At 48.6% G+C, this 24,785-nt stretch overlaps 1 protein-coding gene, 1 non-coding gene and 1 pseudogene across 2 annotated transcripts; 1 reads left to right on the top strand and 2 right to left on the bottom strand.

The window, feature by feature from the left end:
- Positions 1–21,530, bottom strand: part of LOC149357062 (sodium- and chloride-dependent glycine transporter 1-like) — a 56,659-nt pseudogene extending 35,129 nt beyond the window's left edge.
- On the bottom strand, positions 834–906 carry TRNAA-AGC (transfer RNA alanine (anticodon AGC)). Its single transcript has one exon. It is a non-coding gene; the product is annotated as a tRNA-Ala (tRNA).
- Positions 21,531–23,503: 1,973 nt separating the features above from the next.
- Positions 23,504–24,545, top strand: LOC149357061 (uncharacterized). The gene is made up of 2 exons (XM_089576492.1): positions 23,504–23,848; positions 24,534–24,545. Exons 1-2 carry the CDS (start codon positions 23,504–23,506, stop codon positions 24,543–24,545), a joined length of 357 nt encoding a protein of 118 aa, XP_089432618.1.
- Positions 24,546–24,785: the final 240 nt, after the last annotated feature.

Genomic DNA, 24,785 nt, shown 5'->3' with positions numbered 1-24,785 from the left:
CTCGAACAGCAAGGCGATTGGTTTAGTTTGGTTTATGGGGGTGTAACGTCCCAAAGTGACTCAGGCTGTGGGGGACGCCGTAGCGAAGGGCTCCGGAAATTTCGACCATCTGGGGTTCTTTAACGTGCATTGACATCGCACAGTACACGAGCCTCTAGAATTTTGCCTCCATCAAAATTCGACCGCCATGAACGGGTTGAAACCCGCGTCTTTCGGATCAGCAGCAAAGCGCCATAACCACTAAGCCATCGCGGTGGCACTAACAGGCGAGGAGAATAACGGTGTCTGTAGACTGTATTTACGAAGACAAGAGCAAGACGCTGTTCGCCTGCACACTGACAAGCGTAATGGTAAAGAACACAAAGCCATTTCACGTGTACCCCCTTAGAAGTACAACAGACCGGTATGAGATGTGTGCGTGCCATGGTCAGGCCTAATGTCATCATCTATATACAGCAGAAAGTATTGGGGAGAATGCGATAGATGAACCAACCGACACAAAATTTTCTTCTCAGTGCATATCGTGGTTACAATTTGAGGACGCCTGCTTTGTACTTCTGCAGTTTATCGAGGTAGTTAAATTACAGAAAAATGGTGAAGAAAGTTTGTTGGCTTTAAAAATCTAGAGACTTACAGTCATTCACAGTCGCTTTGAATAAAACGCATAGAGACGCCATGTTAACTGCGAAGAAACACCCTGTTCTCACGCTGTGCTTGACGTCCTTCAGACCTTCAGAAGCAGCAGTAAGGATAAAAGCAGCCGACTCCGAAGTCCGTTCTGAAGACTGAGCACAGTAGCCATGCAAAAAAGAAAAAAAATGGTGTCGTCACAGTGGAGGTGCTGGGTATCGATCCCAGTACCTCTCGCATGCTAAGCGAGCGCTCTACCATCTGAGCTACACCCCCGGACAGGAGCCACAGTGAAGTCGAACGACATTTAAACCGGAAAATGAGATCGAACGGGAGAGAGTGGCCACGCCCTTTCTTCGTCGACACCGTTTCGGAAAAGTTGGCCGCGAGCCACCTGGCTTGGCCGGCCGGTGCGACTCCGAAGGACGGGTGTTGTATGCGTCACTGGCTCGGGCATACATGCCGCTACACACCTGAGTGACAGGAGCAGACAGAATTTGACATCTAGCCTCCATCTGTAACACCTTTGACTCCAAGCGGTCGTGTGAGTGGTCCACCGGCCTACAAACCATTACGAGGTAGACCAGAGAGCGGAGTGTTTCACTGGCGTCGCTCTGGCAGCGATATAAAACCGAAGAGGCCTCTTGTGGGGTATTTAGCTCATGATTGTATCTCCGCCGGGCGCATGAATAGGATAAAAACTTGCGCACCCCTATGGTTGCACACGGCCGACTGCAGCTGGTTGTTCATTAAAGTGGCAGAGACAGACTTAAACAGGACGCATGACTGAGCCTGTAGATGGTCAGTTTTATTTGACCACTGGTTGTGTCCGCGTGTACAGCCTCTCATGATCAACAGTAAACGCGCTATAAAAGTGTATAAAGAGGGTCGGCGAGGCCCCAGTTTACTGTATTTGCTGTGTGGCGCTTCTGTAGACGTTATTCGGGTTTGCGATGCTACGAAAACACAGGGAGCAGAAACGGTCGGCCGTAGCGGCCCCTGACTGTCCTTAGAGCTTAACCCACCAGCTATGTCCTTGGTACCTCCTCCCGTCAAAAGTATACGGCCCAACGGGTTTGCTTGTGAGACCTGCAGCATGTCTCGTTATGCATCCTCAGCGACCGCATTATCCCTAAAGAGGAATTGCTTCATGTTCTCAATCCTCCCAAGCTTTGCACTGCTAGATGCGCTAGGGTGCCCCGCTAAACAGCTTCGAAGCAAACTCCTTGGGCTGTATACTTTTGACGGGCGCTGTACATGGTCTTAAATACAGGAACTGATGAGAGCGTTCATCGTTCAAAAGATATAAAAAGACTTATGTTTGGTAAAAACGGTTGAAATGGCGACATCTGAAATTCCGATTAGATATTCCTTGATACCTTTAATATCTACCCTTCAGCATGACATTCTTCTGCCACCGTGGTAGCTCAGTGGCTGTTGAATTTGACCGATGAGTCCAAAGCCAAATTGTCCAAGCTGAGTTTCGATGGAGGTGAAATGAGAAAACGCCTGTGTGTTGTGTCAGGTAAGTGAATGTTAAAGAACCCTAAGTTATAGAAACTAATCGGGAGCCCTTCACTGCGGCCTCTCGATAGCCCACCCACTACCTTTGGGGCTTCGAACCCCACACTCTTTATATACACCTTTCTTAACACCGCCCCGAAACGAAGCTGGCACAACGAAAAAAAATGGTCGTGGAGGTGCTGAGTATCGATCCCCGTACCTTTCGCATGCTAAGCGAGCGCTCTACCATCCGAGCTACACCCCCGGACGTGGCACGCTCTCGCTAGGGTGATTGTTTAGGGCGATTTCGCCACATCTGTTTTTCGCTGTAGTCGACCTCGAATGAATCCGGTTGCGCGCTCGCTTCAAGCAATACGTAACCCAATGCATTGTGAATGATCACTTCTGTCTTAACTTGTTATTAATCCCTTGCCTTTCTTGCTCCCATTTCCTTCTTCTCCTAACGCATGACCACCCTTGATCACTCTAATCACGGATAGCAGAAGTGCACACGTGCTTCTGTCGCTGTCTCGGAAGGAAGCTTATTGAGCAGTGGACCTCTTAACTGATAATAAGTGGTAAGAAGTGGCAGATAAAAGGGAATAGTCCCCCCCCCCCCTGCTTCCATGGTCGGGGATAGTCCCCTCCTTGCATTCAAGCTAGAAGGCTCATGACAATCGGCCGACTCTATTGGCTAGAAAGCGGTTCTTTGACTGGAAAAACTGCCTTGTTCTTGAGTTGCATCCGACTATAGTGCCATCTGTCGGCCGCCAGTAGCAGACACTGCGCTTCTCATTGGAAATACTTTCATTTGTCTTCGATAGGAGACTAAATATTGGTATCAGCTGATTCGCCAAGATGTTCAAACTCATGGCCCACTCTTCCTTCGCGCTGCAGAATCTCACTTATCAAATGCTTCCTGCGTTCACATGGACTAGTCCTGACGGTCATAGGTAATCAGTGGTAGTCTGCAGAGACACTTAACACTGCTTACCTCTTGCCCGCTCACGTTGGGAAAGCAGTCGCCGCGCACTGCAGCGTGATGCAACCGGATTTTACGCAGCTAGTAATTCTACCTCGGCATGATACGTAGCCGCCTCACCCTTTCTGGTATGCGCGCTAACTTCCTGATGGCAGTCGCCGCCGTAATGTCCATATTTGCAGAATCGGCCTTTCTCTACTTAAAATTCATTAACATTCACCACTTCCCTGGGATGGGATAGCAGGTGCTACCACCGGTTGAATTTATGTGATTCAGTTTGCGAGTGCTGGGTTTAGCGCGACTGCAACCTTCCGTCGTTTTCTGGTTCATAACATTACCCGGCGCCATCGAGCGAAAGTCCCGAACAATGGCTGAAATACTGAGGTACGAGGTGAGGGCGGATTTCGGCAGGAAAGGCATGCAGCAGAGTACAGACTTCCTACGGCGATTAATGAACTTGCCTGATGAATTATGGTCCTGGCAGATTGATGACCATCACTTGTCAAGAACCACACGCCATAGGCTAAAAATGCGCCGGACGGCATGGGCGGGGGATGCCGTCTTGTTTCGTGTCGTCCTGACGTCCTAGCTGCAGTGATTGTTCAACGCGAGGGCCATCGAAGACATTGGGGCCGCGTCTTCGTGTCGTTACTCCGTCAGTACTCCGGACGGGGTGAGCTAGAGCGACAGGTCGGATCGGGCTGGGCCAGTGCTTAGCGGCGGGATCCAGGAGCCTCGGACGACATTGAAAGCGTCGATGCTGCCCGGCTCAGATGAGGATGAACAACAGCGCACCCACAAAGATGTAGTAATTGGGGGGGGGGAGGCATGATTACATGATTATATATAATTAATTGTTGCAGGTCTAGCGAGAGTACTCCGTCCCGGGCCACTTCCCGCTTCACACTCCTCTGCTCTGCAACAATATCTGATCACCAGATGTCTTCATAACCTTAAACGAGAGCTCTATAAAGTACTCAAATCTGCCAAGCTTCGGTGCAGTAGAGCAAGATAGGCCTCGCTACATCCTTCGGAAACTTGAGTGGTTTCGTTAACAGCGAGCAAGTCCACAACGCTTGCTACACTGGCTTGCGGACATTTCTATTCGCTCTTATCGCAGTGCACGGATTTTTGCGATGGCTATGGATGCGGAGCCCCGTACGTGGCTATGCGGGGCCGGGGATTTTCCACGGTCGACGTGTCAGGCCTTGGTAGACCGCTCGCTAAGCGACAACTCCCGTTGTCCCACGTCACTCACTCGCACCTCCGTGGCACAGTTTTCCCCAAGCGCTCAACCTGGCGTCCCGTCTGCTGAGTCCTCGTAGGTCTTTCCCTTTATCATTATCATTATCATCATAATCAACAACAGCAGCAGCAGCAGTGTCTTGACTAGGCCCACTGCAGGAAAGAGCCTCTCTCATATAACTCCAATAAACCCTGTCCTAAGTCGCTGCAACCAACTTAACCCCTCCAACTTCCTAGTGTCATTCGAATCCTTACTCTCTGCTATCCTCAGCTACGCCTGCATGCCTTCTCTTGGAATCCAGTCCACTCTTTCACAATTCATGCCCCGATCATGAACATTTGTTACTGAAACAGCGAGAGATATCATTAGAGAAAAAAAAGGGTGCGCTCATAGCTTGCTTTTTCTCGGTGGGGATAAAGAAATAGTTGATATTTTCGTAAAAGAATTTTGGCGCCAAAACCGACCGCACACAGTAAGATAGACGGGACAAGCCCAACACTGTGTGCTGTCTGTTTTGGCGCTAAATCCTTTTAAGAAAATATGCACTGACTAGTTCCCCAGCAAGTATTACTAAATTCTGGCTAGTTTCGACGTTCAACGTGACACTGAACTCGAGGAGAAGTGAAGAGCAAACAGAGAGCGCTATCAAAACGGTTCTCAGGTAGCCAGATCTCTTTGTGTCTTCTGTCGCCCGCGTGTCGAGCTGAGCTGATATTTAATATGTAAGTGTGGCAAATTCTGAGCCCTTTGCCTGTAATCTCTGTAGTAACAGGATTTTCCGCGTATAAAAAGAAGAAATAATTAACTTGATGAAACGTTCATTTATTACTTGGAAACCGCATAACAGAAAGCGTAGAAGAAAAACAGTGATATGCGATGTGTAACGATTAAGAGTAAAAAAAAAAAGAGCGAGGAAAGAACGCACGACAAACGAGGCAACACACACAACTCAAGCGCTTACCACCAAGTTAACAAGTCACGCTGTAATTATTTAAACGATGCGGGCTTGCTGCAGCAGACAAGAGGAAACGTATGGACGTGTCCATGGGCAGAGTACAAGCTGTCGCATTTTGTGCATCAAGAGCGCGAGAGTGCTTGAAACAGCTCAGGTTCTTCGTACTGCGACAAGGGAAACCTTCTGACACATATGAAGGTGGGGCATTGATTCTTTTTCTATGATACGTTGGGTATATGTAACACCCAATCGATCAATGACATACCGCGCGATAAACAAGAAATGTGCCACAGTGAGAAAACACGAATAGTCAGCATGTAATGAGCAGAATACACTCAAGATGCTCTTTGCTGCAACACTATATATTAGGTTTGAGGTGAAATAAATCCTCTCACTTAACACGGGTGCCTACCAAGTGCGCGGATAGAAGTGTGCTTCTCAAGGCCGAGATATCTTCAAAGGCATCTGAACATGACCCATGACATACACAATATATCTGGTATAGTATTATAAGGAACGGTTTCTAGAGGATCCTCACTGACATCAATCCATCTATTGCAAAACTCGATGGGAATGAAAAAGTTTTATCTTGCTCTTTGCAGCGTAAGTAAGTGCGGTTTTTCTGCATTAGCAGCAAGTATTAGGCGGAAGTAGCCACAACCGCATAATTTCCTTCTGCTATTTCAGCTTTTATTTGCCATAAGACGGCACAGTGCGGTGGTACGGCGCGCCAACAAGTTTCCTGTGATTGGCGACTCGTCGTACGTACTGCAAACGCGGGTTGATAAAAGGACTGCTGCGCTTCTACCCGCTAATTTTGACGGCCGCGGGAAGTTATTAGCATGTTCCAAAGAGTTAAAATTCATAATCCTGTTTTTGTTATTAAATGCAAACCGGGAAATAGTGCCAACTGCGTAAACTGTTTTTGTGTTCAAGTAGTACGTTACAGTTTCCACTTTCAAGGGTAAAAGTGCAGGCTAGTTGCTTTTTCATGAAACAACGCTAACGGCATGGACAAATGCGCATGGTCGGGACACAGCGCTGTTTGCGTCCCGTTTGTGTCTCCGTTCCTGTCCTTTCCGCAGTGTTAAACATTCACTCCTTGTTCATCTGAAACTTTGATCTTAGTGTGTTCCTACATTCAAGTGTTCAAAGAGTTATAAAGCACAGCCTCTAAAAATACATGACGACGACAACAACTTTATTCCGGAACTCGAATGTAGCCACGCTCTTAATAACTTTTTCTCGTCAGTTTTTACAAAGGAACCTGATGGTGACTTACCAGATTTCTCAGCTGTCGACCCTCCCATCTATGCCACAGATTACATTTGATGCTAATGGAATCATGAAACTCATTGAATTATTGAAACTTACATCTTCATCTGGTGTTGACGGCATAAATTCTAAAATCCTAAAAAATACTAAAAACACTGTAAGTGTAATATTGTGCCAACTCTTTCAGCAGTCCATATCAACAGGTGTCCTTCCACAAGATTGGAAAGTTGGTAAGATCATTCCAGTCTCCAAAAAGGGCTCACCTGTTTCATGCAAAAATTACCGCCCCATTTCCCTCACAAGCGTCTGTTCGAAACTATTGGAACATATTATTTATTCGCACATAGTCAAATTCCTTCTTTCCGTAAAATTTTTCCATACTAACCAGCATGGCTTTTTGAAAGGCCGTTCATGTGACTCCCAATTGGCTCTCTTTTTATTAATGACCTAAGCTCCAACCGTGACCTAAACGTTCCTACTGACACTCTCTTCCTTGATTTCAAAAAAGCTTTCGATAAAGTACCGCCTAAAAGACTGCTACTGAAGATATCGTGTCTAAATCTTAATTCGTTATTATTGGAACGGCTTTGTAACTTTTTGACTAACAGAGAGCAATTTATCTATGCTAACAATCATTCTTCTTCACGTAGCCGGTCATTTCAGGTGTTTCCCAAGGTACAGTCCTAGGTCCTTTGCTTTTCCTCATATATATTAACGATCTTCCTTCCAGAATTTCCTCTATCATCCGCTTATTTTCTGACGATTGTGTAATTTACCGCCCAATCACTAACAGTACTGACGCTGGCATTCTTCAACAAGATCTTAACCGAATCCAAACTTGGTGCGAACGTTGGTTAATGTCTCTCAATATTTCCAAAACATGTTTGATTTCGTTCCATCGTCGGCAGGTGCATACTCCGTCTAAATACACTCTTTTCGGTTCAGAAGTGTCGTCCGTTTCTTTATGTAAGTTGTACTTGGGTATTACTGTAACGCAAAACCTAACATGGTCATACCATATCATGAACATCGCTAACGAGGCTAATCGTACCCTTGGTTTCATACGGCGTAATCTACGATTTGCCACCCCTTCCATCAAATCATTAGCATACATAACTTTTGTCCGTCTTAAACTAGAATATGCTTCAGCAATATGGGATCCTCACCAGACTAGCCTCTCTTTAACCTTAGAAAAAATACAAAATCGGGCTATCCGCTTCATTTATTGTGATTATTCGTGCTACACTAGTGTGTCTGCTTTAAAATCTAGAACTAACTTACCCAGCCTTGAAACGCGACGAAAAATTTCTCGATTGTGTCTCTTTCATATGTTTTATCATTCATCTTTTGGAGAATCGGTCACATCACCTGCTTATCGCCTCTCAAGCCCTATTAAACACCATAAGGCCGTCTACGCCCCCACCGCAAGAACTACCGCTCATTCTCGATGTTTTTTCGTCACGTCATCCCGGGACTGGAATGATCTACAGAACGCCGTGCATCACATCAACGCCATCCATTTTAAAAACGCTATCAAGACCATTGTCGTTTAATTGCCATGCCTGTGTCTCATGTAAAGCCCCATATCAGGGGCCTGCGAGGTATCAAATAAAAAAAAATTGCAAATTCACGTCACCAAAATGCTACTTCAAAATCAGTTAATAAAATCTTGACATTTCAGGCGCTGCCAAGTTTACACTCATCACAGCTATTGCATCAGCCTGAACAGCTATAACTTCTACAAATCATTTTGCGCCAACAGCGCAATCCTGTTGCAAGCAGCAGGAGAAACGACTACCAAGCACTGATAGCCGACGCACATTACACGTCTCCCGCACACGCGCTAAGACTGTTTTCCAGCAAAGCATAGAACCTAGTCAGAACAATGCTTAGGCTCTCAATACAAATGCGAGTGCAATGCGCGAACCCGGGCTCGCACAGCGGGAATCCCAAGGCAAGTCCACAATACGTGCCGACCGTCTCACTTAAGGGGCGATGGGATGGGAAGAAACGGATTGGATAGATGCGTGGACACCATAATACACAATACTTTGATTGCCATAGAAATGAGGTAAGTTTAAAGAGAAATGCTCACAACATAGTTCTATAAGAAATAGTCTGGCGCACTCGATAAGCGTGTTTTAATTCAACGATTTGTGCCTAGGTAATATGAAAAAGTGTATTAGGTCCCACTGCATGTAAAATTAACGTTTTGAGTGCCTGCCAGTTTTCCTAGCTGAGCGTTTGTCAACCAAATCTCTGGCTCCTGTTGGTAAGCTTAACTAACGAATCACAGTTTCCTGAATTGCGAGATAACTATGACCCACCTCAATTCGTGTAATCCCATGCACTACCACCGACCCACCGTATGAGGACTCAGTACGGGACTAGGCAGCGCTGAACTTCATCTGTTTTCTCTAAAGCCGAATGGTATTCGCTGCCGTTACATGAAGCTAAAGGCGGCGTTACAAGCAGTTTCAATTCACGATCAGGAAGTGCGTGGGACGTCGGAAAATGTCAGGATGGCATCATTATACATCCAGTAGCGCCATGGGAATAACTCCTGTATGGGCCACATACACCAGCAGATACTCTGGGGGATTAACGAAAATCTGTATCAGTGCAACACCACCAGCTGGCATGTTGAGCAGATATCTGTAGGCCTGGACTCAGTAATAGGGTTCGAGTTTCCAGCAATAGCGAAAAGTAGCATTGATGGAGCAGGCAAATTAAAGAGTACCGGGTGCTTTCTTCAGGGTCTTAAGTACCTTTCGACAATGCGTGAAGACATCAACTTGATCATACCAGGATTTCCAGATAGAGCTGCAGTAACGGCGGGGATGACTTGCAGTGCCAGGTTAGGAAAGTGAGAAGCTGGATGGTGTAAACTATGCGACCCTTTATTTTTATTTATTTTTTTCTTTTTTTGGGGGGGGGTTGCAGGATGAGTCGTCAGTTTCTTCGTCACTTATTGGACAAGATCCGTGGCATCGTTTCTAAGGGTGAGTCTGTATTCTCGGGCGGCGAGCACCGCTGCAAAAAAGCCTTTCAGATCCGCCACCTTCACAGTGAAGCCGATACCACAGGAGCTCGCACAGCAATGCCGCGGCCGACGCCGCGCAGCCCAGCGCGTAGACGAAGAGGTACACGTGGAAAGGCTGCGGCGCAGCGCTGGGGTCCCTGGGGTCCACAGCCTTCGGCTTCTGATGGCGAGTGGCCAGTGCGGCTTCAATAACCGCCCGCAGTGTGCGGCGGTGCAGGTACCTGCGAGAGAGATCGTGGACGTTAAATAACACCATGGCTTACCAAAAAAGCGCACAAGGGAAGAATGTCGTACGCCCTAGCGCTAGGGATCTCTTTGCACTGCAGGTAGTGTCATTTTAGCGGGGGATGGAACAAACGCGGGTTAATCACATCCTAGTCGAAATCAAGAGGAATAAATGGGCTTGGGCAGGGCATATAATGATAACCGCTGGTCCTTAAGAGTAACGGAGTGGATTCCAAGAGAAGGCAAATGTAGCAGGGGGTGGCAGAAAGTTAGGTGGGCGGATGAGATTATGAAGTTCGCGGGGATACGGCGGCCGCAAAAAGAAGCAAAGTTGCCGGACGTGGTCAAAGCTGTTGATAATGTTTTTAGTCGATTTATTTCCAAGATTTAAGTGCGGCTTTATAAAAGTCGCTGTGATTCGCACCAGTCGTGAAGTCCGATGAAGGTGGATAAACAAAATGTTATAAAATGGCGCCATGATACGTTTGGCAGTTAACTAACTGCTTTCCTTCGCGGACTCAGCCTAACGGACACCGCATAAAACTAGCGGGATTGCATGTCCGATCCGACATGTTTGCACATACAGCCCCGAGGAAGGTGTAAACCATACGCTTACCTATGCGGGTTGGTGTCGTGAAGGGCGATACCCCGATGCTCCATTAAGAAGCGCTCTCCAGGGACAAGATTCTACCACGACGCTTCTGCGACCATGTCATCGCTACACACGGACAGAACAGCGTGAGCGCCTTCGCTGTCCAAGCGGAAACAATGGTCAATCGCTCGATTTCCTTGAATGCAGTGTGGGTAACAGTTCTGGAATATTTTCATGATCGCTTCTATATCGGGCGACATTTCTCCTCCATAACTGACCACGTCCCTCACTCCTAACCAATGGTTCGTTGCGCAGGGCAGTACTAAACCGTTCTCGATCAGAAGCTTCAATTCTGCTATAGTACCGATTCCTTTTGAAATTCTTGGGACGCTTTGTATCGCAGTGATCGTTGTTTGAATATAGTTACCTAAGAAAAACATGCCGAAGGACCATGAAGCAAGAATTAGCCTGCATTCCGCCAGCATACATGGTGAGCTCTGATTTAACAGGCCACCAACTAGGAATAGGCAAACGTCAGACAGGGAGAAGGAGTGTTGCCTCGGAATAAGCTTAACGGTCATCCACAGGCCCAGGCAGAGGAAAGCGCCGAGAGCCGCTGAAGTGACTATCAACCAGGTGAACGAAATCCATAAGTAAATAAACGTTATTTGCATGACAGTACCACGTTGAGTAAAGAAACAGAGCACTGCTGGAGAAAATTGGGTGTCTTTAAACATGTGTGGAAATTGAAAGTAGGAGCCGGTGTAAGCTAATATTATAAACTCTACCTCTGAATAAAATTGTACGTCATTCCTGGCTCTGATGAGGTGCACACTGTTATTCAGTGTTCTCTATGCGTCCAGAAGGGCTGCAGCTTCTGGCATCATCAGAGCGATTTCAATGAAATCCGTTCATATCAGGAACTGCTTCCCTTTTGGAAAGGAGTTGTCCGGTCCATCTTCAATAAAAAAATTTCAGGAGCTTCGACAATCTTTCGCTGATTGCATCTTCTGAATCGGCTTGTGGGAGCATTGATGGTAGCGGTATTGACACTCGTAACCTGGCAGAGGCCGCTGCGAAACTGCGTGAGAACCTCCTCGTGTGAATCTGTAGGAATAAACCAACGCGTATACGTCAGCTGTTGAATGCAAACTACGGTTACGTTCTGCAATTCGCGGCTTTGGTTCCAGAACCAGGGCGCAAATACAAGCCGCTTCTGTACGGAGAACGAGAGAGAATTTTTCCGCGGCACAGAACAGCTTCCTCCTTCAGCGGCATAAGGCACAAATTCGCACAATACGTCTTCGAGCGAGTCCTTCACGAATTTCAGTGCTATCGGCAGGTCGTTAAAGTGTCCCTCTAACTCTGGTAACTTCTGGGGTGAGTGGAGGAGGACAGATCTCTCGGGGGATGAATTCGAGGCTTCCATAATGCTAAGCATTGTTGAATTTAGTCCAGCCGACAGAGCGCTGGTATCAATGACGGAAAGGAGACAGCAAATCAGCAAGAAAGTCGCCCTCGAAGATAGCTTAGTACGCATCACGTATAGCGAGACGATGGTCCTCTAATCGCCAATATCAACTTTCAGAGGCTTCCCATTTGCACGTTGCCGCTCTTTGCGTCAACAATTGTTCACACTTTAAAACACTACTTTAAAGCCACATTTCGCGGTAACGCTTTCAAATAAGGCACCGTCTATCGTCTTCTATCACCAATTTCGGTGCAGTATGTTCACAGAACAAGAAATTTCATTTTTGTAACGAACAACGTGAAAGACTCAGAAACATCAACCGCAGTAACTTCAGGTGAGCTGTGTGAAGTTGTGAACTCGAGTGCGGTGCTTATACTGAACTGGGCCCATTAGGAAGTTGCTTAGAAACGAAAAAAAAAAGCGGGAGAAAAAGCACGGAAGTGAACTGCACCGAACAGCGCAGTGTTTTTCTCACTTCTTGGGCTACGTTCGATAGCCGCGTAGGAAAGCGCTTCACAGTTCCAGAAGGTACAGAGTCGTGCGCGTCCACTCAAACTTGTGGGGCTTGTGTACCGAAAAGAATGACCCGAGAAAAACTTTCGCATTGCTGAAGGAGTCCGATAAGAAAGTACTTTTGAGCAAACGCTGGATTGCATTCAAAAAGCGATTCCATTGAGCTGTATGTTTGCGTTGAAAAAAACTTCGGAAAACGGCGATCACTCCTGGGACACACACAAGTGCACAGTGCACGTTAAAGAACCCCAGGTGGTCGAAATTTCCCGAGCCCTTCTCTACGGCGTCCCTCATAGTCTGAGCCGCTTTGGAGCGTCTAACCCCCACAATCCAAATCTTTCACTCCCACCTTCCTTCCTTCCCTCACGGCGCAGTTGAGGAGTCCACCTTGAAGTGAGGCAACAGTGCAAAATTTCCTTTCCTCCAAAACCACTTATTTAGAGTTATATATGGAAGGCACAGTGACTAAAATCGCATGTTTCCAGTTCATCAGCAACCGCTGTAAGAATTGACCGACTTTAGGCAATTCTTGCTAGAAGATGAAATGCAATGGTGAAATCCCGACCATCCACGCCACATTTTCCTCATCGCGGCCACGTTGGTGGTTTGTTGGTTTATTGGGTTGGTTGGTTGGTTTATGAGGTTTAACGTCCCAAATCAACTCAGACTATGAGGGACGCCGTAGAGAAGCTGTCGAGAAATTTCGACCACCTGAGGTCTTTAACGTGCGTTGACATCGCACAGTACACGGGCCTCTAGAATTTCGCCTCCATCGAAATTCGGCCACCGCGGGCCGGGATCGAACCCGCGTCTTTCGGGTCAGCAGCCCGAAAGACGCGGGTTCGATCCCGGCCGCGCCTTCCGGGCTGCTGATCCGAAAGACGCGGGTTCAACAGAAGGGTTGTTGCTCCCGACATGAATGAATGACACCGATACTATACACCTGCTAGACGATAAGGCGGCAACCAAACACGTGCTAAAGGAAAGAAAAAAAAGCTCCGCAGGATTTAAGCAATATATATTTCACGTTTCTTTTTAGGGCCACCAGATATTCAGTCCCTATCAATGCGACTGGCATGACCGATCAACTAAACGAAATTCTCGATTGGAAAGCGTTAACCACGTATCTCGCGGCGTCAAGAAGATAATTCGCTCTGAAACAAGCCCGTAATGGCAGAACAGCCTCTTGACCACTTACGCGCACTTTATAACGACCCTTAGCGCTTTTAATCTTGGTGACAGCAACAGTACATGTTTGTTTTCGAACATTCATTCGTGTGAGTGTCATAAAATGACAAAAGTATTCCAAAATCTAACGGAAATAGTCACCGTCGACGCACTATGGCGTCGTTGACTGCCAGCGTGCCCGATCTGGATGTTGATGAAACCCCGCCCTCCAGGATGTGTGAAGCACTAACGGTCGCTGAGCTGACCCGCGAACAATTCCAGAAAACGAGACGGGCACGCTGGCGCCAACTGACCTCAGCTGCGCTTCCTGCAGATGTCAGGGACCTCGCCTGGCTGCGAGGCTGGCGGGTCCTGCCCACAAGAGACCGCCTTGCGGCGTGGGGCGTGGCGCCCACCGTCCGATGCCCGCAATGCGGTCTTTTAGAAACGTTGCGGCACGCTATGTTCGACTGTGTAGTGGCGTGCACCTTTTGGGTACTAGTGTCACGGATGTTTTTAACCCGCCTCGAAGCGCGCACTAGTTCACGCGAACTGTTTACATTATGCTCTTGTGTGTCGGCATGTTCGTTTTGTGGCGGCAGAGTGGAGCGGCTTCCTTAAATGGGCGTCCGGAAAGAGCAATGTTTCCACAGTTGCAGCGCCTCCGCACGCGCCTCTTTGAGCAAGCATGCGTGGACGCACTGTCAATGAGTGAGGATGAGTTCTTGCACAAATGGTCGACATATTTCATCGTCCTGCGCGGCGGTCGAGTGTCGGCTTACTGCCTTACTGACGTGCTCAGTGCTGCGTCACTGCGCATGTGCTTGACTGATCAGAGCATTGAGTTCAGCAGTTTTGCATTGCATTTTTCTTGACATTAGAAAAAATTAAACTTCTCTTTCTACGCCGCGAATACAGATCACCATATCGCTCTTTCAAAAATTAGCCGTATGACGCCGCCACCCTTGCAGGAATGACCGGCCCTTGTTTCTTACAGAAGCAGGTGTCTCTGCAGGATGTGGACGGTGCGGCTAAACGGCGTTAAACGGGGATAAACTTCTCTTTCTATGTCACCCACAGGGCTGTACACATCAACGGCAAGGTCTACTCGTTCGACAGTTACCACGGGGCATGGAACTTGCTCCGTGTCTTCATCTTCGACCCCGCGTCGCGCCGGTGGGATATGGTGCTGACGCAGCTTCCCTACGGCGGGCTGATTAACATTTCCCGCCATACAGTTGTAGCGTACAGCCACTGCGCGTATCTGTGGGGCGGCCCGCCCAGCTGGCTATCGCCGACTGTCCTTTACAGCTTCGACACAAGCACCATGACATGCAGCCGCCCTGAGGTGGCCGGTGAGGTGCCGTCATCGATTTACGGCAGCACAGCTTGTGTTGTTAGGCACCGTAAGTATATCTTAAGAGACTGGGATGTTTCGCCGTATATGCGGGTCCTTGACTTGGATACCCTAGAGTGGCATCGTGTCCCCACTAGCGGAGAGGCTCCGGTTCTACCTGCCTGCCACACTGCGTCTGCCATCGGGACCCGCAGGTATGTTTTCGGCGGCAGCCCAGCAGACGTTTCCCTCATCCTATACTATTTTGAAACGACCAACTCTTCATGGGTATGCCCATAGGTACAAGGAGTTCCACCTGTGTGCCAGTGAAGTCATTCAACCTTCGTGTATAACGAAGAACTGTACATTTGCGGAGGGTACAGCGATTCGCTGCAGACCTACTTGGCAGATATACACAAGTACGACCCCGTGACGTCGCGTTGGACCGAAGTGAAGCCCTATGGCTCACCACCATCTCCCAGGCACTGGCATGGCTGCTCAGTGATGGGTGAAAGAGTGTTTATCTTCGGCGGCTTTGGGCCGGCACCCAACCAGGATGAGGGGCAAGTTGCTGAGGAGCGAAGGGGGCTGACCGATCTCCACGTGGTGCACTTGGCACCGACACTGCAGAACCTGTGCTTACTTGCAGTAATTGATGCACGGCTGGATCTACGCCCCTTGCCAAGCTTCATTAAACAAATGGTCTGCGCTATCACTTCTTCGTAGATGCTGCATCTCAAGCAAACTGAGTGCCTTCGGCGAAGCCAGTCCTGTGGTGCGGTGATGATGCAACTTCGGCGCCACTACTGGACGCAGTAATAAACTCTTCTTTTATACGCAAAGAACTCCTTCCTTCTGTGCTCGATTTTGGCGCAAGCAAAAAAGTCGCTAGTATTTGTTTTATATTCATGTCGCCCGGGGCCGCCACTTTTTCTTAAATAACAAAGGGAACAAATTTTCTGATCGAAGAATTATTCACTGAAATCGATTCAACTCCAGTCTGGTGGTTTGTTCAAGCGAGTCGCATTTACGTCACTTCGGCATGAAGCTTTGTGACCAATTTTAGTTTTCCGCCCAGCCCCTGCTGGTGATACATTTAAGAGCAGGTGGTAGATAGAGATATGTGGTGGTAGGCGTCGATTTCACCTCTTATCCGGAAACAACTTGCGTCTTTTGCGATGACTTCAGAAAGCCAAACAGTTATCACTTATTTCCGCATGTCTGCCCTCACTTTGACGCTGCTTTAAATGTTCACTGATTTTATAGCCTGCTAGTTATGGTCCTGTTTTCGCTATATACATTCTAGTTTCAATCTGGAAGCATCCGATCGGCATCTATGTCGTGAACGTGAGCCGAGAGAATTCGTTAAAGCTTGTATAAGTGACTGAATCAGGTTAAGATCATATCAAAGGAAATCTACAGCATGCTGGACTGTATTTGAAGCTTCCCGACAGCTTATTTACACTGATGCGAGAGCGCTCTGGTGCACTGCGCACGCCTTATACATTATCGACAAGCCTTCCACAATGGCTGGTGTGAAATGTTTGGAAAATGTGTCTGTGACACCAACTTGAATTGACAAAGCAACTTTGTGCCATGGCGCTCTTTAGCCGCCATGGCACAAGAGCCATAAAAATTCATCAGAATCGACAGGGAAGAGGAGGAGAGAGACTTTAATGGATAATGGAGAGGTCTGCCTGGTTATAGGCCCGGCATGCTACTCCAGATGAGGATGAATAAGAGGGTGAAATGGAGAGAGAAAGAGAGAGAAAGAGAAAAAAAAGGTGACATCAAACATACTCAACACTCACGCACTCTCACACACACAATGATTATCGAAGTATGTCCACTAAACCCGTGTCCCTTAGAAAAACTAAGGTGACAGGGCGTGTGCCACTGACAGAGTTGCACCTCGACGACGAACCCCTTAACTTTTTAGTCCACTACGTTGACGCCTACGGCTACTGCGTCTACATGGGGGGTAGCTTTTCGGACATAAGGTCGCAGATGGGCGGCTTATACTGGTTCGGTACCCGCGCTATGACATGGAGCCGCTCGGAAATGTGCGGCCAAGTTGCGATACTGAGCATCTCTGCTTGTGTGCTGGGTCAACAGATGTACAACTTTGGTTTTTTGGACCCGGAGTCCTCACACCGTATATATTATCTTGACCATGAGAGTGGAGTCGAACCGACTAGCCGCTGCTTCCACACGGCGTCCCCAGTCGGAACCCGCCTGTATGCTTGTGGTGGCCAGGCGTTGAACATAGAGGTCAACGACCGGTAAGATAATTCCTTGTATTATCTGGAAACAACCACATTGATGTGGGTGCGCCGAAGAGTGGAAGGTGCGCTCCCCAAAGGCCGCAAACTTCACACTACCTTCGTGTACAACGAACAGCTGTACATCTTCGGTGGCCGCACAAGAGAGCTGGGCGGTTAATTTTCAGACACGCATAAGTATGATATCGAGAAGTCGTGTTGGATCGAAGTGACAACACATGGATTACGCCCGTCTGCTAAGCGCTCGGCCGGTTGCAGCGTGATGGTAGAAAAGGGTGTTTGTTTTTGGTGGCTTGGGGTATGCCCCAGACCATGAGAAAAGAGAGCCCATCGATGTTTCTGAAGAGGAAAAGGCGATAACTGACCTGCAAGTGTTGCACTCAGCACCTACACTGCAGAACTTGCGTCTTCTTGCTGTCATCGATAGCAGGTTTTGACGTAGGCGGATTACCGGTAGCTATTAGAAACGAGATCAAAGCTACCTCTTATGGCTCATCACAGATAGCGGACTCGTCCTGCACTTCAAACGAATGGTGCGCCTTCAGCGGAGCCACAGATGGTGGTGAGGTGGTGGCCACAATAGTGGCCACCACCAGATGGTGTTCACTATTGTGGCCACCAGATGGTGGCCACAATAGTGTTATCAGTGTCTTTACTTAGGTAGGTAATAATGCCTTTTTATTCTGAAAAACACCTTAGAAACTGAGCTTCTGCGGCGGACAGTTATTGGCCCCCTATCACCTAGGAGCGCCGCGCTGTGCGATTAGCGCTCCGCCCTCGGCAGCCTGTATAACCGAAACCGTGGTCCGCAGCTTTTGTGCGTATACAGTGAGACCATCGAAAGCTTTGCAGAACACGGATGTGTCATTCGCGTGCAGTTGTTGGCGGGTCAGCGCGGCGCCGAGGAAAACCAACTGTATGACAAACTCGCCACCACGCTCACCAGCTGTCTCATAACGACACCCTGTACGAGCTTGGGGACCAACGTGCGGTGATTCGCGATAAACTCTTAACTGCCAGATCCTCGCTTCGCACATTGAGAGCGCGGTTTCATCGCCAGCGCACGCATTTAGAGTTGGAGCCCGCATCTTTCGAGTGTGACCCGTGGAAAAGCAGCTGCCCCACGGACTTTCTACGAGCTACGCGGGCCTCGATTAGGGTTAGGTTCTGGGAATGACGCCCTTGTTCCTTCGCTGTACCGCTTTTGTGCAGCCGCGTCGCTGGGTGCTGGAGACCTATAGAGCGCGTGGTAACTCATGGCGGAAATACTGACGACGCTTGTGTGGCTGTGAGGCTGCGTGCACGCCCGCGATTGAACAATTGTGAGCATCTGTGCATCGAGCGGACTCTGTGCTCTGTGTATCGAGCGGACACGCCTGACGTCCCGTTTGTGCTTCTCCAGGTAGCCTCGCAGCATTAGGACGCTCAGCTTGTGCTATGTATGGAGGGGGGCAGCCGAGCCCCCGACCCCCAGTCTATTGGTGGAGAGTGTGCCTCGTGTGCGACACCCCGTGAGAAGACACGGCGCACGCGCCTTCTATATACATTATGAACACCCATGACTATAAAATGCAGGGAAAAAATGTGGTAGAGTTCTAACTTGTCCCAACCGAGTAGTCGTGCGAAATCATTTGCTTAGCCTGGTTGACTCGTGCTTTTGTTTTGCTGGGTGGTCGGCACACCTTGTTACAATAAACCTAGGTTAAGTGATTATCGAGGTGAATCTCATGTATCTGCTCGCGCCGCAGGTGAAAATACAAGATGACATTGCGCAATGCACAGCGCGAGATTGTGTTGCAATTTAACACGAGGCGTGATCGCCTACGACGATGGCATATAGTGCCCTCGTGCAGTGGCCAGAGAAGCTGATCTGTTCGCGCCACCGCGGATTCGAAACCCGGTCGCGGTAATATTTTTTTTATTTCTGCAGGGGCTGAGCTATGCTAGGTTTTTCTAAGGTCACTTTCAAGGCCAAGCTTAACACATACTCGGTGAGCTAGTTATACCTCGTTAAGCAATGTTTTCACAACGCTGACGCGAAGAAAAGATGAGACAACGCATTTTTGCGGTAATATTGTAGTCATGTAAAACCAACTAGCCCAACTTCATGCGCTGATGAAACGGAAGTCTTCGGGTCGCATTCTCTCGGAAGTGGTGAGAATACAAGTTTTAACCCATTTAATTCGTGCAGGCAAATCTTGCAGGTTTAATGTGAGTTCACAGTAATCTTTTTTTTCTCGAAAATTCTGCACTCGTCGCCGCCGCTGTGTTTGCTGCTGCTTAAACTTGCTTACTGCTTACCTCAGAGATGCGCTACATTTGTGCTTTGCTTCCTGCAATGCAAGATTTCGATCTGTGTTTGCTTTGTAATTAGATATTTCCTGAAATAGGACCATTTTGCCTTTGTCAATACGCCAATACGTCAATATTAAAATTTTGGCCAATACAACGGCAGGTTTGAAAGGAGAAATATATTGAAGAACACCACTCATGTATTTAATGAATTTCTTGGTGTTATCAGAGGAGGAGCGATAAGTTAACGCAAACAGTGCCCCGTCGCATTTGAGAGTTGATCCATAATGGTATAAAACATGATGATGAGTAAAATCCTTGCTAGCCACCAGGGGAACGCCTGTGCTTTCAGTTCCGAAATACATCTCCGACATCAAAAGTCAAATGCATTCTCAGTCTGGCGAGACAACGATGAACGCCTAAAAACGGTCGCCTGGCGGGAAGACAAACGGCGGTTCATCGGCTTCGACTACGATGGTCCTGTAGACGTTGATTGCTACTGTAGACGTTGATCGCTAGTCAATCTGAGTAGGTCGAAAGGTTGGGAGGACAGCGATCACGCAGCTCTCGGAGTTGTAGTATCTGATGACTTCTTCGACGCAGCGGAGGTGACAACGAAGGTGAAGGTGAGTTCACCTCAAATGGAGGATCGACAAGAGCAGGAGACACAACTTTTTGCTTGGCCCGCTTTAGAAATTTTCAGCTTGATCTGAGAGGGGTGCTGAACAATTGTTTTCATGCACAGAAAGATTGTGAAGGGACCCGCGGCACCGAAAAGGCTTTCGGTAGAGTCAGGCTATTGAAAACAACCATGAGATGGCGAAAAAAATTGTTTTGAAATACAAGCGTTCGACTACAGTGTATCTCACCTCCCTGCTCCCCTCAGCGTGCACTCTCGGGAAAGGAAGCTTTCCTATATCGGCAGCTACAGACAGACAATTTTCCGACGCCACAAAACCGACGGCCAGCCTCTCCGCCGACACAACTTCAAATTGTAGCTTATGCCCGGGCTCCCAGACTCCCTGCGACATGGTCTGGGAATGTGTGAGCACCCCCTAACTAACCACCCATCCACTGAGCCTCGTGGGACCACTGGCTGCCCCTCCCCCTGCCCAGCCACCAACTTCCGCTTGCTCGCCGATAGCGCGCAAATGTAGTCAGCGCTGCACTTTCGAAATAAAAAGCCTAATTTCCAGGGATATAGTCTACTGCAATATAAAAAATTTTTCTCTATGCGGCAGATGCAAAATTCTAAATCCGTATAATAAAGCCCATAGAGGCATCTTAATCTCCTTTGTTCTTTCATGCCCTAGACGCGCTGTGATGTGTTCCTCGCTTCTACTCTACTTTCATTAAATTACTTTCTCTTTCTCACTTCTACTCTTCTTCTTCTTCCCCATATGAAAATACTCGCTGTACTCATCTCGTCTTTGTCGTTTTCTCTGACGCCGAATATAAGGTCAACTATTGTGCGAAATGTGTTCTTCCTTTTATAATGCGTTATGCTACACTGGCTTAGTAAGAAATAGTGCAAACATCGCAGGATTCCCACCGGAACATCTGTTCTGGCAATGTGCACGTCTTGCGACAGAAAGAACGCGGCTTTCATATTAGACGGAGGAAGTGAATGATCTGTCAAGGCTACAACAACAACAACATAATTAGGACGGCGCCAGCTCATGCCGCGAGCAATCCGCGCCAGCCCCGCCCAGAGAACAAGCCCTCAGTGGTCCTGGAAAGACGCACATGTCCCGTATGCTATCAGTGGGGACCCCGGTGCGAATGCCATCACCGACGGCGAATGACAGGAGTGGTTCGGCGGAAGGCCGGAACATCCCCGACGCCGCGAACCACGGGGTGCCGGACGAGTCCGCGGACGAAACGGAGCTGCGACGAGTGCCGCAGCGCAGTGGAGATGAGCCCCGCCGTTCGCCGCGGCCTTCCACCCCGGACGGCGTATTCCCTTCCGTCCGGCGGGACGCGGCAAGCATGCCGCGGGCGTGCCTCATCTTCGCCATCCTGGCGGTGATCGCCGCCACGTGCTACATCGTCGTGTCGCGGCTGATCTTCATCGCACAGTGGCTGTCCGCGAACGGCCTCCCCTCCTGCAAGAATCAGCGAAGTCCGGCCGCCCCCGGAGCCAAGTGGGGAGCCCCGCGGATATAGATGCCGGGCTTCCGGCACGGTACCGCACCAGGTGCCTTGCCAGGCGGCACCGTTTGGAGCTGCAAGGTCGCGGCCACCGTCATCGCTATTTTACGCCTTGTTCCTACGACTGGGACCGCTACGCTGATAAGCCCAGAAGATGCGGTCAATAAATGTTACTATTGTGCGCAACAAAGTTGGTAGCAGCATGTGATTTACACATAGCTACGCACATTTGATTGTTTAAATCCTGAAATACGTTCGAAGAATTACAAGTTAGCAAAGCTTTTTGCAGACCCATTTTTGCGTCTCCACTACAGCTCGCCTGGATGAGGCAGCGCACATTTCATATATCGCACTACAAGAGAGCGATTTTGCAATATTAGATAGTCTTGTGTGAGAATACCTTTGATTCTTTTTCCTTTATTCCTGTTTGTATATATTTCCTTTTTCGCGGTAGTAAACCTTCAGTTGAAAGATAGTGCCTGTGTTGCCCTCTTCTCCCTTGTCTTCATTCTTCACCGCTATGATGTATAGTTCAATCCGACTAGCCCAACTTTCCGACATTCTACGTTACATTAAGCTTCACAAGTAATCTTGAAGTAATTAATTATTTATAAGAAGTATTTATTGTATTTACGTTATTTTTTGGAAGCAGCAGTTACTTGCATTCGCGCGATTTCAGGCTAGTAATTAGTAGTGTAAATCAATTACTTTTCACAAATAATTTTTCCATGTGTAGTAAACACAAACAAAACATCGACGTTTAGCGACAAACGCAGCTACACCTTTCCAGATTCCACCCCGCTGCAATCGGTATCGACACCGATTTCTCATGCGTTTCTCCGCTGCCTGGTTGCTTAATGCTTCTACTTGTTCTTGACCGAAAACTGAAACAGTAGCGCTCAGTTTCCCGGCTGTTTCCTTTTTTTCTCGTGGACAGCAATCGTTGATGCCTTTTTTTTAAAGGCGGTGTTTTCGCAGACGGCGTGTCATCTGCCCAGACACGTCTGCTCCTTGTGTTTCTGCAAACGTCGAGAGCAGAGGGCAAGTAGAATTCGAGGCTCGAACTGTGCGCTCGCCTGACTTCTTGAGGACAGATGGGATAGGCTCCGCGCAGCGATCATTCAATTAGTAAATACGAAATCACCAGGATATACACTCAATACACACTCAGGATATACACACAAAGCCAAGCTCCGATGTTCGTATTTTCTTCTGGCCTGTTACGCGCGTCGAGCTAGATATTCGGGGACTCTCCACCTCAGGTCTAAAATTTTCGTCCTCCTACACGCCTTCAGCGTGTACATGGCCTGCAATATATGTGGCATGCGATGCAATCAGACGAGATGCTTATTAGTGAATCGGCCAACTACTTCTGATGCGTGACGTCATCACATCGAATGGTGCCATCAACAAAGGTACAGGCTGAAGCTCGGGCAGGTTGATACAACTTTCCAAGCAAAAATATTTCGCTCCGGGCGGATTATACTTGAGCTGCTAGTCAGCGCCTTGTGTGTCGTTTTCTTCCTTCGTCCTGTGTTTTGCGCTGTTTACCTTCCTTTAAAAAGGTAAAGGTAAAGAAGAAAAGTCTCGCGCTCGCATGCGCATGCGCCGCCCACTGTGCAGCGCGTCTTCTTCCTCTCTTCTTTGCGTGCAGCTATGAACATAACCGACCACGCAGTGATTCCGGCAGGCGGCGCACCAGCAGCTCGCACTGTGAAACAAAGGACGAAGAAAAGCGAATCACGCCGACCACCAGGTTTGATTTCATTGCGTGGCCGTTGACTGGAAAGGAACAAAGCGGCCCGATATCCTTTTCGCAAGAACTGGTTGCCATCGAACGATGTGGACGGCGCGGCTGAACCGCATTCCAGAACTCTTCAACGAAACATCGGTCACCATCGAAGGGAAGGTTTACTTGTTCGGCGGTTTCGACATCTGCTGGCCGGACAGTGATGAAATCTCGGGCTACATCGTCGACGTGTACACCTTCGACCCTATCTCGTACCGGTGGGATAGAATACACACTCGGCCATTTCCCGAAGTTGAGCCGATTTTTTACATCATGGGCCGCAGCGTTGTAGCCTACGGCCACTGCGTCTACATATGGGGCGGACAGCACATCAGCCCAGAGGTTACCGGCCTCTACCGCTTCGATAGCGATGCCATGATGTGGAGCCCTCCGGCGGTAAGAGGCGAAGTACCGAGTGCTGATGTTAACCACTCGGCGTGCGTGCTTGGTCACCGGATGTACATTTTTGGTGGATTGCACAGAGGTTCATCGAATTTTGTATGTTTTCTTGACCCGGAGACCCTAGAGTGGCATCGTGTCCCGACCAGCGGAGAGGCCCCCCTCGGGCGCTACGGCCACACGGCGACAGCCATCGGAACCCGCATGTACGTTTGGTGTGGCAACCTAGAATTCTCACGACCGCACGATCGTTACGACAATTGCTTATATTATCTGGAAACGACCACTGCGACGTGGGTGCGCTCACAAGTGCAAGGCTTGGCCCCGGAGGGGCGCGACTGTCACTCTGCCTTCGTGTACGAGAGACAGCTGTATATCTTCGGCGGCTACAACGGAGTGCTGAACACCTACTTTACAGATATGCACAAGTATAACGTTGAAAAGTCGTGCTGGAGTAAATTGACGCCCAGCGGATCACGCCCGCCTGCGAGGTACTCGCCCGGATGCTGTGTGCTTGGAGAGAGGGTGTTGGTCTTCGGCGGCTTCGGGCCTCCACCCAGCCTTGTGGAGGAAGATCATCTCGAAGTGTTTTCTGAGGAAGAAGAGGAGCTGACGGACCTGCACGTGTTGCACTTAGCACCGACGCTGCAGAACTTGTGTATGCTTGCTGTCATCGATGCAGGTCTGGATATGAGCGAATTACCAGAATTGATTATAAATGAGATCAACACCATCAAATCAGGATAATCTTAATCGCCGCGTCCGAGTTGTCGTCAGCTTGATAGAGCGCCTTGGACAGAGCGTCGCGAGATCGTGCTGGCATACAGGCGGCTTGAACTTATCCCGTACTACCCTACGGCATTTCTTTCGGTGTGTAGCAGTGCGCCCTCCAGGGGTGGAACAACAGTGAGCCTTTGCATGCATCGAGAAGACA

Source organism: Amblyomma mixtum, chromosome 3 (genome assembly GCF_055824585.1).
Source record: "Amblyomma mixtum isolate Tamu chromosome 3, ASM5582458v1, whole genome shotgun sequence".
NCBI classification, from domain to species: domain Eukaryota; kingdom Metazoa; phylum Arthropoda; class Arachnida; order Ixodida; family Ixodidae; genus Amblyomma; species Amblyomma mixtum.
Note: the sequence above shows the minus strand (reverse complement) of the source record. Positions and strands in the feature narration are given on the sequence as shown.

Bases quoted from the DNA above. Each gene is read 5' to 3' on its own strand.
- LOC149357061 (XM_089576492.1), top strand. From the start codon at position 23,504: ATGTGGACGGCGCGGCTGAACCGCATTCCAGAACTCTTCAACGAAACA.